Here is a 19,976-nt window from a genome sequence, read left to right on the forward strand (position 1 = left end):
AACTCTTTGCACTTACAGAGTTTTCTCGCTGTATTCAAGACCCATTGGTGGCCTTTGGATGTTGTGTGCTCTTTGATCGGGTTGTTGTTTCCTTGACACATTCCCCATTCCCTTCTCAATTTTACTTATTTTTTGTTATAAAATGTTAACATATTGCTGTAAACATTTCTTTTTTAATAATATGAATTATATGGGGTCATCAGATACATTAAATGACTACATTTACATGATTTCATCATTAAAATTGGTATGATCTGTGCGAAAAAACATGGAAAAGCAACAATTTTACCATGTTAATTTGTCTTTAGATTATGCTTATTTTACTTATTTACTTATTTTTTAATCTTCTGAAAAAATGTATCTGTTGACCCTGTTTAAGTTTTATTCTATTAAAATGGACATGTACATGTATCTAATAACCTGAATATAATATAATGCAATGTATACTAATATATGTCTATATGTATGTTTTAAGTATATTTTTCTGAATAAACACTTACAAAAAGTACAATGCTCATCTATATAGAAAGCATGACAAAAATATTGTTAGCTGACAATGATGCAGATTCTGGTGTAAATAAAATGTCTAATTGGAAAATCAATTCTTTTATCTGAAGTGATTTTTTTAAATGCTACAATGCATTTATATCAATTATATGGGGACATCTATTTATTTGAAAAATCTAAATCTTTGGAAACTCATGTTTGACAAGTAACTGGCATACATATGTATATTGATAATCCCTGAAACACAGAATTGAGTTAACTGCAACTTTGCTTTCTCAAAAACAAAGCTTCTTTAGAAAAGGTTGAGTAAGCTCTTGTAACACCTTACAATTAATATTATGGAAAAAAGAAGTATAGATATATTCATTTACAAATACAAAAAGTTTTGGTTGATTCAAAAATTTAAAACCTTGAATTATACCTCCAATCTTGAATTATAATTTGATATAACTCAGAAAATTTAGTTTTAATAAGAAATGTGCAGTAAATTGATATATTTTGTTTTATAGTAAAATACAAGAACTGTGATCCGTTTTTTTCTTTTTCTTTTTTTCAAAACATTTGTGTGTATTTTCATTAGATCCATCTTTTCCTTTTTTTATTTCAATATTCTAACATTTCTTCCTATAAATGTAAATAATGTTTTCCCCTGTAATCCATAAACAAAATATGTCAATTAAGCACAACCAGTACCTTGAAAACAAGCTTGGCTACCCATACATTTTTTGAAAATAGTATGATATATAGTACAATTTGGCAAAGTATGAAAACATTCTGTCATTTTGTATTCTTACTGCCAATGATGGTGACATTAAAATTTTCCTTAGGTTTTTTTTCAATCTTGTTATTTACAAAAAATATTCATTTATCATTAATATTATATAAACTATTTTCAGATTTACAACAACAAAACCTTATGAAAATAAATCCCACACCCTGACAAACAAAGCTTTGACTAAGAAAACCTTTAGCAATAAACACATCAGTTATAGTGCATGAGTATATTCCAAAAAAAAACCAGCATTTAAAAAAAAGTTTAATAATGTTTATATTGTTTAAAAAAAACATACAAAACAAACTGTATAATTTAAACTACAAAAGCTGAATTATAGAAATGCATTATTATACTTGCATAAAGCAAAACCTATTTATGAAATATCAAAGCAGTAAATAATTTCAATATATTGAAAGTGCCATTCCTAGGTAAAATAGTTTGAGCTTCAAATATTTCACAATGTTTAGAATAAAAGGCAATAAAATAAACAAAATATGTTTGTCTCTATTCATATAAAATAAAGTCTTCTTACGTGTAAACTTTATTTTCTGAATTCTTATCCAAAATAAGTATATCAACAATCAATCATGCAGAGGAAAGATTTGACAAAACTTTCAATATCTACTAAAAACCTGAATATCTACTTTACGCAAAATCCGACATAACTCATAAATCATTCTTTTAAAAAAACAATTACAACAACAACAACCCTCCCTCCTAGTTGAATATTCATTTAAAGGGCCTCCTAATTCCAAAATTAAGATTTTTACCTTGTGTTGCATTATCATCATCACCAACTAAATCAGCTATAGTTGTACAATCTATAAGTACAGGCTTTGTACCATGCATCTTCTCCAGTAACATCTACAAAACACATGTAATTACAAAAGTACAATCTTTAATCAGGAATAGGTGATTTCATAGCTTTCAAATTTTAACCAAATTCTTTAAAATTCTAATATCATTTGACCCATTGCAAGAAAATGTGTTTAAAACATGGAACAATTTCTGCTGGATATTGATGAAAGATACAAACCTGGGTTAACTGCATGTCTGCAAACGGTTCTGCCCCATTGGCTAACTCACAAGCTGTTATACCTATACTGTAAATATCTGATTTGGTATCATATCCCGTTAAATTCTGTTATAAAATAAATACAAGGTTAATATAAATTATCAGTTCTAATATGCTATGATGCTTTAGCTTTGTAAACAACAATGTTCCTAAGTGGGAGCCTCCCTCCAGTACAAGTGCTTCAGCGATTCCCTGTATCCAAATTTCCCCACAAAAGGGGGTACTCTCTTCTAGTGCATAACAAAATGAATTAATGCATTAGAGCTTGGATATATATATATACTAAATAAAATAAAATTCTGTGAAATTTCATGAATGATCTTGGCATTTTAAAGTCATATGAATGAATATCATCAAGCAGGTGTTTATTCAGTTACTTTTCCACTACAAATTCGGATAATATCTGATTTAGATGGTATTTTTGAGGTAGGTGTTATGGATTTCAGCAAGTAATTATAGTGGGTTTGTCCTCTGCACACTTATCTTTGCTTCAGTTTATCAAATTACTGTAGTTGTTCTATTAGAGTCAAAATAATTATTGAAAGCCATAGAATTGTTGTAATTTTTACAAAGACTGAGCAGTAATATTCATTTATTTTATACCTCCTAGAGTTAAACATAAATTTAAAACATAAGGTTTTGTCAGTGCTTTTATTCCATTTAAACAAGTATCAATATCTGATTTTTATTATTTGAAAAATGACCATGAACGAGAAAATTTAATAATTATTTTTTCTCAGGACTTAAATGTGTTTTTCTTTTTCAAGTATGTCATTTTACCATTCTGTGTTATTTTTGTGTTTTTTGCTATTCAGTTTGTCTATAAAACGTACAAATTACCTGTGCTAAAATTTCCGGACTGAACCATTTTAACATGGACACACATGTGATTGGGTACTCATGTACTGTCCTGAGTCGATGACCATTCCTTATCATACTATATGCATTACGTATTCCTGTCAACGACACATGTCCATCTGCTGACAGGAGAATATGACTAGCTTTAATGCCCCTGTAAAGTATGGGATGATGATAAGTTAATTTCATTTCTTATTACCAAACTCTTACATACTTGTCTTGAAATACAAGTTGCAATTAAATCATGTGAATGAATAACACTCAACTCAATGCTTTAATCTGTCATGTACTTGCTGTTAGGGGAAACATCTCAATCCTCAATGAAAAACTGTCAAAATGAAGAACAGCAAGGCTTAAATTAAAATATTGTTTGTTTGCCCTTTGCCGACCGACCCTTGAAATTCATTCCGCCTGAAAATTTTTATTTGTATTTACCAGCAAGATTTTATTTTATTTTATTTTTTCGTTCCTACCAAAAATCTTATATTTGTATTTCCCGCTCAAAACTTTTTTACCGGAATCCTCGGGTTTTATCTTTAATGTATAAGGTTCAGTCCGTTTGGTATCACCTGAGCGTTTGACATGAACACTTGCATTCGAAGTTTCAAAGCATTTGTTTGAAATCGATGTTAAACGCTTCCTGAAATCATGATATGACGTACGTTACTCTGTACCTTTATACTTAAAGAGCAGGGTTCATTTACAAAAAAGTTCGTTTGATACAAAATTATCAACGTGTGTACAAACTAATTTGTAAACGGACGTTGTATTCCATGTAGGGATGGCCTTTTGTGATCCGCAGATCAGGATGATTATGTTAACGATGCCGCTATATTATTTATATCTGACATGAATCAAAAGTGACAAAACCCTGTAAAGTGGAGAATATCTGGCAGTAAAATCGCCAAGTTGTCCATACAGATCATTTATAAATGCGATGTAAAATACGTGACAATTGTCAGAGTTTTAAGTTTTGTAGCATTTTTTATTTGAAACAAAAGCACACACGAAATTTTTAACACTCTAGGGACTTTTTCTACTAGTAATGTATGTCTGCCCGGACATATCTTACCAGTACAAAGTTATCTTTTACAGAAATCCTTAAGGTAAGTGTACAAGGTACGTAGTACAGAATATAAATGCAAGTTCAAACTCTTCAAAGTTCCAGGCATATAAACGTTGAAGATATGTGGCACAGCTCTATATTTTGATATTTGAAAACAAAATAGTAGTGCATATGAATTAGCTTCACATTCTCTGTAATATTTTTATTTTTCAAAACTAATAGTCCTAGAAATTTATTTGCAAAAACGAAACGGACAAAAATGACATTATGCAGAGTTTGTATCTATAAAATAAATATTGCCTACCCATGACAAATAATATACCGAGCCAAGTTATTTTTTTGGGGAAAAAAATAAAATATCTTGCCTACCTACCTACCCTGTTTCAAAACATAGGGTCGGAAAAGGGCAAACAAACAATATTTTAATTTAGGCCCAATAATAGCACATTTTATGTATACATTGTTATCTCCACTTATTTATAGGATTACTGTCATGACTGTTTGCTAAATAGACTCATCATAGATACCAGTATTGAAATTTTGTATTTGCGACAGACCCACTTTTGTCTACAATAGACCCATCAGTGACGCTCAAATTGCCTCACAAATCTTCTTTTTCTTATTCATATATAACTCAGATGAAATAAAGCTGACATGAACTCTAATAAGCTGAGCAGCGCTTAAAGTACAAACATACCTATGTATAATACCTTTGCTGTGTAAATATTCTATACCTTGGATTACATCTCTCATTATATAGGCTACTGCTAACTCAGATAACCCATTTCCAAAATAGGCATGGAGTAAATCTTTACAAGATCCTGTAAAATATTACTGTAATACTGAGAGAACCTTTGTATTATGATAAAACTGAGATATGTGGGCCTACAGCCTTTAAGGTTTTTTTATTGCTGGTGTCCAATGTGCTTCACCTTCACCAAGAAATATTTTCCAGTGTAAATTACTCATGTTAAGTTCAGAGCAATACTCTATGGTCTAGACTGATGCAAATTTTGATTATACCACTTTAATATACAATTACCATTAACACATGTTTTATCAATAATTGAAAATATAATAGTACTATTAATTATTTATGTCTGCCAAAAAAATGTAAAATTTTTGGTTGATGATTTGTGTAAATGACGAAAGTTGCCAACCCCCTCAGACGAATTTTGTCTGTTTTCATGCCAGTTTAGTTTGATTTTTTTTTATCTTTCCATGTTTAATGTACTTGATTTCCTAGATGTCTGGTCACCAGCACACCTGATCATTTTATTTTATAAACATTGTATAGTGCACACTAAAATTTATATCATATGTTTGTTTAATAAGAGGATTTTTTTACCCTAAATTAACTCTGTCACCTCCATTGTTTAAAGTTTTTTTTACATATAAAAATATTCATTTTTCTTCATTTTTCCTATCTTAGAAATGAAATCATTTACTTTTTTTATCCTCATGAAAAGAAACACATTGAATAATCTTGCATTATTGCAGGTTGTGACAAGATTTGCACATCCCGGAGTCAAATTTTGAATGTATAGTAATTAATTTGTCCCTTGATCAAAACAATAGGGAATCGAGTATGAAGAAGGATAAAAAAAGTTTCAACAAAAAAAACTGCAGTGAAAAGAGTGTCTTCAGTGCCTCTGGACCTTCCAAAATGTTTATGCCAAAATAAGCACTAATATATCACATTATAACTAGGTAAATACTAACCGTATGCCATGATTGGCAAGATTGACCAGATTTCATTATTGGTAACAAATGTTGCTCTAGTTGGTAGTACATTTTCATGGTATAGCTGTCTGGACAGGATTATCTCATTCTGAAAAATATTTTGTATATAAATCTATGTTATATAACTCACTTTATCTGTGTATGATACTGATGCCTTAACTCATTCTCAGCTAGAACACATCAATGGCTCTACCCACCAAAAAGTTTACCAGTATTTTCATTTTATAAGATTATATGCTTTTAACATTCCAGCATTTCTATTTTATACATTTTTCATGTATACAGTAATCATGTGTAAACAAAAAGTCTAGACAAATTTCAAATACTGCTTAACTTGCAAGTAAGTTTTTGCCTGGCTGAACATTTATATACAAATCCTATTACACAGTATAAATCATGTCAGAAACAGGATGCCCATCTCTTGATTCAGAGTTGATAATCTGCAACTTTTGTTGGAGCAGATAAAATGTCTAGAAGGTTAGTTAGGTTTCAGTGTATAGTATCTTAAATACCATTTTAAAGAGCAAGGAATTATGCATAAGACCCATCTATATATAATATCTACCATTGCCTTTAGTGAGATACAATCTTTCTCCACAGCAGACCTTTACATTTTCAAAGTTTAAAATGTGATGTTTTTCCTACAATATCTATGTCAAGAGTGCAGAAACATTGTATTGCACAGAATCCAGTGACAGAATCTGTTTCTGTTATAGTTTCTAGCCAGATAATTTTATATTTGTGTTTTCTTTTTTATTGGTGTTGTTGGGTTGCTGAATCATTGATTTGTACCCTTCATCTGTTTTTATTCATATTTCTTTATTAGGCCATCAGATATTGCCACAACTTTTAACAATGATACACTAGTATATGAGGACCTTACAAAACTGACCCTAAATGATTAAAATATAAGGAGAATGTGTCCATGGGACAGATGATGCTTCCTCTTGCAAATATTGTAATAAAGGGACATAAATCAAGAACGATAAAAGTGACGCCACCAATATTCGACTACATCTTTGTTTTGTGCTAATAAGCATTTTATAACATTTTGTTGAGGAAAACTAAAGGTATAGAATGGAAACTTGGGACATACATACATATATACTGACAAGGGTAGCACTTAATGCCCCCACTGCTTCGGTGGGGGCATTAAATTATCAAATGTATAGAAAATAATACATAATGTACATCAGGTGAAAATAATGAATTTGTTGCATAGATATTTTGACATTTAGACTTGAAATGCTTATTCTATAATTATGATCAGTACAAAAGTAGTAACTGTCTCTATATAATTTGATCACTGTACACAAACATTGAAACAGTCTTTTTTAACATACCTGTAATACTGAAACATCATGAGGATAATGATCCAAGTCTACCCTCTTCACAGCTACAATCTCTCCCGTGGGTGTGTACCGTGTAAATGTAATTGTAATGGCTTCATCACAACCCTTTCCTGTAATAAACACAAAAAATTGCTAAAATATAAGTTATGCATAGAATAGATAAAACTGTAATAGTTCCATCACAACCTTTACCTGTTACAAACACCAAAAATAGTTAAATATAAGTTGTATCTAAAATGAAGTCACCATGAGCATTATATAAAATTGTCTATCTTCTATATACTGCTAAAGGAAGAGACTGATTTCATTGAGCAGCAATTCCTCTAGATCTGAAACCAAACGGAAATATTTGATATATGACGTAAAAAAGGTAATGTTTTGTACTTCCTTGTTTTTGAAATAATTTTTTTCCACAGAAAAAAGCAATTTTTGAGAAAATATCCAAATTCGAAGACCTATCCTGTCTTATACACTTTGGAACAAGCTCAGACGATGCACTGCCCACGATCCAAGTGAAAGTTAGCTTAAAGGAAAGATAATAAGGCCTATAAGGATCCTATTTTGTATTGTAATAGCATCATTTTGCTAAATTAATCAACATCCACCCTTTTTCTCTCAGATGCAGAACTGTCCAAAATTGAAATGGGCTTTGAAAGTGTTGAGATGACCCTCCCTGTTTTATGTGTAAACACAGGCACCTGACTTTTAGAACCCTCCCAACTTTTTATGTGTAAACACAGGCCCCTATAGAACATTAACTGTCCACACTCTTTGTTTCACTTGTTTCAACACGTTTATTTGCATGGGCATAAAAAATCATCTGTGTGGAAAATATAACACATACATCTAGAGTGAGTTTTTTTCTGAGTAAAATTAAAACAAATTACATTTCAAAAATTGGTACCATACCTGGAAATTTTAATAACTTGCAACTTTTGTTACCTGTATTCAAATCAAGACAATATCTGCAGATACTTGTGTTTTCATAAATAATGAATGATACATGTAAAAAAAAAAACTATATTAATACAGAATTCATATATTATAGGTTTATGTAAAATTGTAAAATCACAGTATTGCATTCCATCCAATATAATAATGAATTATTTTGACATACCTATAACTGTATATAATTCATATAATGATGGATCAGCAACATATTCCATCATTCTTCCTACATCCCCATTACTGTCTAGGTCATCTTTGTTTGTTGATTTCTGAAAGGAAGATATTGCAAAACTTTCTTAGCTTTACCAGGGGAAAATCTAACTCTGTATTTCCTCTGCAAACCTAACAAAATTTGTACTTCATGCAATAAGATTGAATCAGTCAAATATCGTAAGTTTTACCTCAGTCATAGGAAAAAACACTGTCTAATCTATGTTCTCTTGTCACACAAAAAAAATATGAAAAATTACTTGTTTTTAATGTCAGATTGTCATGTTATTAATTTCTATATTAAGTTACAATTATTATAATGTACCTACAAATAATTTTAATGAAACATTTAAAGGACTATAAATTCTATGACTGAAAGGGTTGTGGTACTGATTCACCAAAATTTGCAATACTTTCAACTGAAGTTTTTGCCATTTCAGAATCTTGTGCATTCTGGTTAAGATTTAAAAAAATGTTTTGATAGGTTTTAAAATGACAAAATCACAATAATAAATGTACGCAATAATTTCTGAATTTACAGTAATATAATGTAAGTTTATCCCTACTGATGACTACAGTAAGCAGTTTCTTGTAATAAAAACAATATTCAACCATATACCAGGCCGTACATTGACCTATAATGGTTTACTTTTATAAATTGTTATTTGGATGGAGAGTTGTCTCATTGGCACTCACACCACATCTTCCTATATATATATATAAGACAGTCTTTAGTCATGTTAGTAGTCAAAGAACTAGATATTTTTAGAAAGATCAGATCTTACATTTAGTTAATCATGCTAAATTTTCTTAGATGCAATAAGTACTAACCACGTTCCAGGAGGAGTTTTAAATTCAAGTATAAAAAAACAGGACAAAAACCTCAATAAATTGCTAAATTGTTAAGCACTTAATATGCTGTTTTAGTTGTAAAAAATATCATGCACCCTATCAGTTAACAAAAGACAACAAATTACACAATTCACATCAAAATAACACTTGAAAGAAAATTATCTATTTTTGTATGAACAAGGTAAGATATTTTTTACCCATCATGCTCCACTCACCAGAGGATGAGGTTTTCTAGAATAAGGTGCATTAGCTGGAGAATCATGAGTGTGAGATTTGGTACAAGCACAATTCTGAAAATAGGATAAACATGAAATAGAGAAAGTATGAATTACAATAAAATTACAACATGCTACGTGCACCTATATAATAAAACCTCACACATCAATACATTAGTGTGTTCGTCTCATTCACTTGAAGTTCCTTGCAGCTTGGATGAGTCCTTTTTTCAAAATGATTTAGAAAAAAAATATAACCTTCATTTTTTTTTTAAAACATTACAATAAGGGGAAATATGACTTTTACCCAATTAAACAGGATACCAGTCTGATTTTTGCAGAATTATACTGGATTTCTTAAAGTGAGTTCTAAGGTGTTCCCATCAAAATCACTGTTTTCATGCAACAGTGAGCTAAAAATTCAGTTGAAATACCATAGGTATAATAAGGTAATTGGTTAATGGCCGAATAGCAGGACAAATATAAAAATGTTCACTTTTTGTTAATTAGCTAGCCTTGCTTTGTATTAAAATTATAATACAATCTGCTGTTTACTTTTTTGTTAATTAGCTAGCCTTGCTTTGTAATAAAATTATAATACATTCGGCTGTTTCCTTTTTTGTTAATTAGCTAGCCTTGCTTTGTAATAAAATTAAAATACATTCAGCATGACTGCACTATTATCAAGAAAAAAGGAATTGTATTGTTGATTTAGAAAAAATAGAAGCATATAATACCAATTTTCATAATCGAGGGGAAAAAAATCATGGTTACTTATAATTTCCCAATTTGAACAAAATTAACTCTTCAAAAATGCCTATAAGAAATATGTACTTCGTTGAAAAACTATAATTTGTGATTCACCTTTAAACACTAAATCCATGAATCATATACAACCAAGCGCCTCTAAAGTTTAAATAAAATTTAAATCTTTTGAAAAAGTTTCTAACAATAGCGTTGATTATTTACATTGTTTAAATTTGTTAATCTGTCAGCAGCTCCTAACAGTACATGACCTATTAGATTTATCAGGAAAAAGTCAAGCTGATCATGTGAAAGATTTTAAACTTCTTAGTTACTTGCACGTTATAAATTGATTTTTAAAATATAATCCGTTATTTTTATGAAAAAAATAAGTTACAGTTACGTAACAAAATGCAATATCATAAACAGTTGAAGTAGAATAATCTGGAAGGTAAAATGGCATATAAAATCAAATTAGATGGACTGAAAGAAGGACAAAGTTATATTAAAAAGGAAAGAGAAAAAGCCATTACCATAAAAAAGCAATTGGAACAACGTAAGAATGCTGAAAATGCAAAGTATAACAAAGTTATTCCTAATATTCTGAATCACGGAAATGCATTGAAAAAGGCGATTGACAAATATATTGAAGAACTGAAAGATGAAGTTGACCAATACCTGAAAGACATTTTGAAATCAATTGACACAGACCTTCATAACTTATCAAAATCAATGGAGCATGCTAACGAGAAAAACAGGGAAGTTGAGATTTTAATCAAAACCAAAGATGTCGCAAAGTTTTTTTCGGAAGTCAGCCGTAACAAATCAAAGGAAGTGCTAGTACCAAAACCACAAACTTCATACAATTCCATACCAAACTTTCTTCCAAGGGAGATCACTCAATCTAATGTTGGAGTGCTACAAAGGGAAGAGAGTGACAGGCCAGAGAAACAAAGTGTTGCCTTTAAAATCTGCCAAGAATATCAGACAGAACTTTCTAGAGTATCACAAATCATTCCATGTGCTTACAATTCTGTCTGGATAAATTCAAGTTCAGATGGTTGTATTGTAAATGCAGAACCTAAGGGGAGAAAACTCACTGTCTTGTCTACCTTTAAAATGACTGTCTATGGTATGGCAATAACACAATCTAACGACCTACTTCTTTCTGTCCATGGTAAATCCAGACTACAAAAACTGAATACTACTACTGGTAAACTAACAGACACCGATTTTAATGTGGATCCTCTGGTCCCTATCAGTATCCATATAACGAGTGGTAATAAGGTTATAGTAGTAGGTATCAGTGAGAAACTTGGAAGAAAGGCTGTTTTCGTAATTAACCACAAGGGAGACCATGAAACTGTGTATGAATATGATAAACACAATCAACCTCTATTCACTTACCCCAGGAGTATCACAAGTACGAGTAATGGGAATATACAACTCGTAGATTTTCACAAAGGTAAAAAAGGAAGAGTGGTTGTTTTGGGAAAGGGAAGTGATATAGTTAATTCATATACCGGCGATCCAAAAATCAACAAACAAAAATCATTTAAACCACAGAGAATAGCCACAACATCGAAAGACAATGTCATGGTGACTGATTTGGACACAGAAATAATACACATTCTAAACAGTAATGGCTGTCTAATATCATGGTACAACACTAAAGACATAGGAATACTACATCCATTCTCCCTTGCCCTTACTCCGACAGGGCAGGTCTACATTGGTTGTACTAGACAAGCAGGTAGTACAGCTAAAGAAGCCAAGATTTATGAAGTGACTATATCAGGATGTTAAAAACAAGTCATCATATAATTTTTGATAGATTGTTTAATACCTGCTATATTAAGACTCTACTAACAGCTCCATATAAATAAACTACACTGTTTATAATTTCTTTTTCTTAGTTTTATAATATATTGAATAATAATTATACAAGATGTCAATACAAAGATTGTCAAGTTAAAATAAGTAAAAATTTGAAGAACTTGTCTGTTTATATAAATCTAGTTAGTCACCATGTGTAAAGTTCTAATTGTTTGTAATATTCCACCAAAATGTTGGTTGCTGTATTTAAAGTCATATTGATAAAGCTTTTGGAAATGCAGAACTCTTTCTCTAAATACATGTTTGTATTGTGTTCATTCTATATGAATTTACATTCTGATCAATAATATTTTCCTAAGATCCAATATAGAACTTATGCAAGTTTTTCATTAAATGAAGCAGTTAAGGGAGGGGGAATTTTCCCTCTTATTTTTACATTTTTTAAGTCAGTCCGTCTGTGTACATAATTTTTCTATATAGAAATAGAATTTTATTTCAAGTCTTTTTACTGAAACAATTCAGGACAGAATATCTATATTGAAATATTTCTTCAAGTTGTTTTTTTAACAATTAATAAATGATAGAAAAAAAAACAAATACAAATACATTGATAACAGAAATATCTGACAATCAGTAAAATTCACAGAAAGAACTGAAAATTATATAAAAAAAAAATGGAAAAATTCAAAACTGCTTTTGTATTGTAAAAAAAGCCATATTACATATCACCTATTGTTTGTATCTACATGTAATTGATCAATGTAAAGACTGGACTAACATTTACACTTTAATAATTCTGTTTTGTAACATTGGTAGTATGAATTCTGACAAATGATATAAATATCAGGCATGTTATTACAATAGCAGCTTTGAATATGAGACCAAAAATATCATTTGTCACAATAATGAAAGCTGCAAAACATAAAAAGTCAATTTTATTTCTAAACAACATATCAGTCCAAATTAAACTTGTGTCAGTTTCAGACAAGATTGCAGGTCCACTGTTAAGATATTTATCTGGTTAAAGTAGCATTAAAAGGATGTTCTACTAAATTCTATCAGAATTGTGATGTGGCTAATAAAAATATATCAGTTTCCCATGAACAAATAAAATTAATATTAGCAACAACCTATGGGATGACTACAGCCATTTTAAAAGTGTTACAAAAGCTAACCAAACCTTTAGACAGACTTATTCAGAAGGGATATAGTTACAATACTGTTGTCAGGTCATTAAGGATGGCATTTTTTGGTATTAATATTGATTCACTCATAGGGTCTTTGCATTTGATTTAAACACATTTATTCTGAAATAAGTTGTTGGCATAATACAAGTTATGTTCTTTTCATATATATTTTATGATGGTATGATACTTAGCCCCTAATGGGAGAGATTGTACTTATATATGATGAAGACATAAATTTTCAATCAGTTTGAATGATGTCTGGAGCTGGCATGTCAGTAACTGCTTATAGTCCTTTGCTAACTTATGTATCACTGTTATTTTACTCAATTTCTTTTGTTACCTCCCCTGACATTGAACACCGACTTCGTTTTACTGTGCATATTGCTGTGTGTTTCTGTATTCTACATTGGCTAGAGCTATAGGGCAGGTTTAAGATCTCAGTCAGTCACTGAAGTAGTTCACATTTTTATTAAGGGGCCAGCTAAGGCCAACCTCCAGGGTGCAGGATTTTCTTGCTGCCCTGAAGACCATTGGTGGCCTTCAGCTGTATTCTGCTTTTTGGTTGGTTGTTGTCTCTTTGACATATTCACCATTTCCATTCTAAATTTTATAAAGGAGATTTTACTGAACTGCTAATAATGACTTGTTCTGTCTTTATCCTGAGAATTGTCCTGGACATTCTAAATGAAATGACTGAAATCATTTATGAGATAAAAATCTTAAACTGAATCCCTATCTCCTATTTTGGTCAATGATCTTTCGGTTAAGGTCATGTCTGGCAAATATAAACACAGCCGGACCCTTGCATGACATGAAATTTTTTTTCGATAATACTTAAAAGGCTGCAAGGACTCATATCAATTTGTTAGTGCTCTACAAGTTTATCAGGAACTGACATGTATAAGATATGGAAACAAACACTAATTCTTAAAAGGGTAGGTAACTATAGTGCAAGTTATACATACCACGTCCATCGCATGCACTTTGGAAAACAACAAAGTTTAAAGTCAGCAGGATATACATGCTAGAGCAATACACATAAATAATATACTGTACATAGAAAGAAAGAACTTATAAATTATAATAAAGGTTAGAGGTTATTCTCTTTCTTCACTTATTTTGATCAGAAATTGTTTTCAACATTTTTGCAAAATTCAAGACATTTCCAAACCCGAGGATCAACTGAAATGAAACTCTGGGCCATTTCAAAATTCAGGTAGCTTGGGAACCCTGAATCCTTAGAATTAGCTTTTTTTGTAATTTATTACATTTTTAACTTAAATACATGTATACTAGATTGCAATTTTTTTTGAAAATGAAATATAATAGAAAACGTTATTTTTAGCACATAATAAATCAAATAAAATGCCATTCTCTACTGCTTATTTTCCAACAAGGTTTTAGGCTGGTTTTATATATTTTCTGTATTTTTTCAATCAAGTTTTTTAGATTATAGTAATCAAAGCAGCTAGTCATGTTTTAAAAGTGAACATGCAGATCCCTTAACAAATGATTATTAATTTTCAAGATGTACCTTAATCATAATAATACATTTGCACATAAATTAGAAAATTTGAAAAGTTAAAAAATAATCAACTCTTACCAGAAATGACATAAGGAATGCTATTTGTTTAATACTTAAGAAAATCAATCAAACCATTCCCCTTCATCCAAATCATCTGAAATATATACATGTAAATATAAACTATTAATATGTACATTGTATAAACATTTTCAGGCCTGTACTTAAATACATTACAACCTGTACAGTTTGACGATTCATTCTACATAATAGCAGAGATATTAAGACTCACAAAACAATGTACAAGAACAATGCTTTTACATATTCATGATAATAGGCAAAGCTCAATTAATATATTTTACTTTACACCTGTTCCAAAAGATTTCCTAAAAATTTATAATGTTGAACTTGAACTGCACTTACATGGATTAAATATTAATTTTTCAAAAAATTAATACCTTTTTGAATCATTTTTCTAAAACCACAAAACATGTAATGATATCACGTCGTCTTCATAACTTTAGTATAAGTAAATAGAAATCTATGAAATTTAAACACGCAAAAGGGAGGTTGGGATTGATTTTGGGGGTTATGGTCTCAACAGTTTAAGAATAAGGGACCAAAAAAGGGCCCAATTCGGGCCCCCCAAATGAGCATTTTTCTAGTTTCCAGACAATACATGACTTATGATCATTTCTGTACAGGGTATGCAATTTAAAGGGCACTAGCTACGAGATACATAAATCAAAGCACCAAAGGGTGCTATAGGCAGTTAATCAAAAACCCAAAGGCAAACTTGGCCAAGTTCAGATGAATAGTGAAAAGAATTAGTCAAAATATTTATCTCAGGCATTGTTCTCAGCTATTTCTAAAGTATCAAATAATGCTTGTACAGTAATGTTTATGTTATGCAATCCTACCACTTTCAAAAGTTATTTCCAATTTATCTATAATACTAAAATTACGAGGTCCAATTTGTCAGCCTTCATCAAGTAAAATCGACGAATCAAAGGATTCAGCTTTATATATAACTAATATAGTACAAAGGTGTAGATTAAAAAATACACCACTCCAGGCCCTTTTGTTTTCCACGTAATTAATATTGCCAATAATTAAGAAGTTCCGGGTCGAGTCTGAAACTGATACCAATAGTATATTCACCTGTTACCTATTACCTTATCTGTACGGTCTGCATCTAACAGGTGCACAACCAAACGGCGTATTTAGGATTATGCTATATACACGGATCATAATCACAGGGTTGACACTACTAAATTCAATTATTGTCAAATTGTTACCTATTGTAGTATTTCAATCAGTAAGACTTTCTAAGATAACAATACGAATACTAAAAATCTGGACTAAAAATAAGGTGTATATAGGAACCGTTTTCAATTTGTTAGCGGGCAAGACATAAAACAGTGAATCAAATAATTCAACTTTATTTATAAGTAACATAGGACAATGCTGTTGATTAAAAATTACTCCATTCCAGGACCTTTTGTTATCCAAATAATTAATATTACACATAAAACAGTGAATCAAATAATTCAACTTTATTTATAACTAACATAGGACAATGCTGTTGATTACAAATTGTTCCATTCCAGGACCTTTTGTTATCCAAATAATTAATATTACCAATAATTGATAAGTGCCAGTTCGACGGGTTCAAACAGAAAGATTTGAAAGCAGAGAAAACTGTGTATCTTATTATCGGCATGACTTTATCAGATAAAAAATAATACTAAAATAAGGCTTGCGCATAGTTATACACTTTAATTCAGTCACGGACCCGCGATATCACGGGTGTGTTCTAGTATTTATAAAGATTCAATGTCTGAGATTATACACATACACTGTCCTATGTTAGGGGAGAGTTTTGTGCCAGTTAAGATGTTTAAGCCGCCACATTCTGTATTCACCTGTCCATAGTGAGGACCTACTAATGTGGTGATTGTTGCTGTATATCATATTTATTTTTCATTATTGTTTTGTACAATTTTAATTTCTTGTGTATACTTCTGATTTTAGTGTATGTCCAAGTTATTGTAAATGCTCTTTTGTTCCGACATTGAAAAGTTTAGGGCGGAAAGAACTCACTAGCCGAAAAGTTCCGGAGGAACTTATTAACTAGTTACTTTGTTCTTCCTCTGATTTAAAAGTTCCACCGGAACAAAGTGACTAGTTGAAATAGTATACATTTTTGTTATTATGTTAAGGGGCCAGCAAAAGCAATCCTTTGGGTGTAGGAGTTTCTCCCTGCATTAAAGATCCATTGGTAACCTTCGACTGTTGTCTGCTCTTAGATCAGGTTATTGTCTATATGACACATTCCCCATTTTCATTCTCAATTTTATTAGGCACTGGCTACGGTTACATGGAAATGTAACAACAATAAAAATATTAAAAATATTATTGTTACACTGGAGACTAATTGCCGGAATGCAAAGTTGGGCGGGGAACCGATTTATTACGAATGTAAAAATAATTACTGAGGCTACGGTTGCATTACGCTGAGATTAATAGATTAATAGGGGTCCGGGGGTTGGCAAATCAATGCATTTGAATGGGAGCATATAGTTGGAACACCCCCCCCCCCCCCCCCCCTTCCCCCCCTCTTTTATCAAATGGGGCTGGATCCGCCCCTGATACTGATAAAAAATAAATATTATTATTCAACAAATGGTGTATAACTTGAATAGTTTTACGTATTAATGGTTTTGATGTTCTTAAAGATACTACTCAAGATTAGGAGTGCCAAAGGCGAAAAATATAGTTCAATGGTTTCACTTTTTTAAAGTATTTAACTGCACACCTTCTCTTATTACTGTCATTATACTTTGAACCAATTTTGTTTAGGGTGAAAAACATTAAAACTTGGGATGCGTTTTACAGTGACTTGACTGTTAGTGTTGCTATCCACCAATTGCAACTCAATCAAAATTTTGCAATTTGTTTTATAAAATCAAATTGTTCAACTGGTCAGAATATTGAACAAATTGTTCAGTCAAAATGTGAAAGTGCAAGGTGATAAAATAAAATATACTTACAATCCTTTAAGACTTTAACTCCACTTTAATGATGTTATTACTAAATTTGTCTATCAATCTGTATAGTTATATTATAGCCATTACCATACTAAAGGTAAAATGTTTTATTTTGAATTGCTATAAAAATGTCCAAACTAAGCTTTTATATAGTTTTTCTTTCGAAAAGGATTTTATATTTATAAGAATCATATATCATTTAAAATAATACATCATATATTCAGTAAAAACTATATAAAAGCTTAGTTTGGACATTTTTATAGCAATTAAAAATAAAACAGTTCACCTTTAGTATGGTTATGGCTATAATATAACTATACACATTGATAGACTGATTTAGTAATACCATCAATAAAGTGGAGTTAAAGTCTTATAGGATTGTAGCTCTGTTATTTTATTTTATCACCTTGCACTTTCACGACTTGACTGTGGTTTTCTACAGCAGTTGGTTCAAATTTCTGACCAGTTGAACAATTTGGTTTAATAAAACAAATTGCACTTTGGTCAAAATTTTGAATGAATTGCAATTGGTGGATAGCAACACTTACAGTCAAGTCACTGTAAACAAAACTAAAACAATATCAAGACATAAATTTCATACAGCTATACAATTTGACGCAAATTGATACATCAAAAGCAAAGTTTGCTAACTGTAACTTAAATACTAAGAACTTCTGTACATTATGTACATGCATCCGTGGAGGACGTAATTTCGTTCATCAAAAATGTGTCAGACTTTAAAAAACACTTACTGGATTTGTAGAAATTGTCATTGTAAATAAAAAATTACAGTAAATAAATTGTATGTAATAAATGTATGTATTGTAAATATAAAATAAATGTCTTCAGCTTTTATTATTAGTACATATTTCTAGTCCCATTGTACATTACTGTTTTCCATGTAACAATAACGCAATGTAACCGTAGCCTTCATTATTATTGTTACATTCGTAATTAAACAGGTCCTTACCCAACCATGCATTCCGGCATTTAGTCTCCAATGTAACAATAACATTTTTATTATTGTTACATTTCCATGTAACCGTAGCCAGTGCCATTTTATTAACATCTCAAATTATAACTGAATTAAAATATCTTGATTACGGTTTAACTGTCTTCCATTACTAATATCATAATAAAAATAAAACATTTATTTAAACTTTAAATAACTGTAACAGTAGGAATTCAGAAAAACTTGTTTGTAACTTCAACTTGTTTAAAACATATTGATAAACATTTCTCGAGCCTCGTTAGTCGTTACCTTTTTATCGTATCATGCAATTTCTTTTCACATTATTTTCATGGGGAAATCGTTTACCAGCATAAAGTTGCTGAAGGAACCGCATAGAATTGTATCAAGAACACTTAACGAGTGTTTAAATGTGAAAAATTATAAAAAGAAACATATAACAAAAAAGTCGTATTTTTCTGTACCGTAAATTGAAAAGTCCTTGTAAATCAAAAACAATTACGGTGTGATACGCGTCACAGATTCAGACTTAATATTTTACAGAATATGTGACTTTGGAAGTTAAATAATGATTATGCCGTCCTTTAGAAAACAGTTGTTAAAGTTTTAATCTCAATATTTATTGAAGCACATTTAGCTAAATCAAAGCATGTGTAGCATTATGTTACACCAAAGTGAAACAATCTTAAAATGACCTTGACATCGACCAATCAGAAAACTACAATAACAACAACTTTATTTGACAAGCATGAAGGAGGTCATTTGAAGGTAACGAAATAATATTAACAAGAATACAAATGAGCATACATTTAAGATTACTGAATTAAGATGATTTAAATAATCTCAATCATTTCAGACAAAAAACGAATAAAATGATTAATAATAAAGTACCTACATGTATGTATCATCAGAATCCTCCCAATTTAAAAGGTACGTAAATTTCGTCTTCTATGTAATTTGAAATTGCCGCCAACTTATATCAGCTGATTAATAGACTACTGACATATGTTATACGTATTGTTGACAAACAATATTCCTACGACTTTTGCCATTTGGGAAATGTAAA

General features: G+C 30.6%; 1 protein-coding gene across 4 annotated transcripts in view; it reads right to left on the reverse strand.

Annotated features, from left to right (window-relative positions):
• The window catches only part of LOC143063575 (STE20-related kinase adapter protein alpha-like), a 32,342-nt gene that overhangs the window by 8,672 nt on the left and 3,694 nt on the right, over positions 1-19,976 (reverse strand). Inside the window, exons 3-12 of one of the 4 annotated variants that reach the window (XM_076235791.1) lie at positions 14,972-15,047; positions 14,334-14,350; positions 9,602-9,676; positions 8,494-8,593; positions 7,368-7,486; positions 6,004-6,112; positions 4,979-5,102; positions 3,198-3,369; positions 2,319-2,423; positions 2,053-2,146 (exon numbers count right to left, since the gene is read on the reverse strand). In XM_076235791.1, the coding sequence (XP_076091906.1) occupies positions 2,053-2,146; positions 2,319-2,423; positions 3,198-3,369; positions 4,979-5,102; positions 6,004-6,112; positions 7,368-7,486; positions 8,494-8,593; positions 9,602-9,676; positions 14,334-14,342 (907 nt within the window). In that variant the 5' untranslated portion in view covers positions 14,343-14,350; positions 14,972-15,047. The remainder of the gene's footprint in view (positions 1-2,052; positions 2,147-2,318; positions 2,424-3,197; positions 3,370-4,978; positions 5,103-6,003; positions 6,113-7,367; positions 7,487-8,493; positions 8,594-9,601; positions 9,677-14,333; positions 14,351-14,971; positions 15,048-19,976) is intronic. The other 3 variants (XM_076235790.1, XM_076235793.1, XM_076235792.1) reach the window with 3 other exon arrangements.

Source organism: Mytilus galloprovincialis, chromosome 2 (genome assembly GCF_965363235.1).
Source record: "Mytilus galloprovincialis chromosome 2, xbMytGall1.hap1.1, whole genome shotgun sequence".
Classification (NCBI taxonomy): domain Eukaryota; kingdom Metazoa; phylum Mollusca; class Bivalvia; order Mytilida; family Mytilidae; genus Mytilus; species Mytilus galloprovincialis.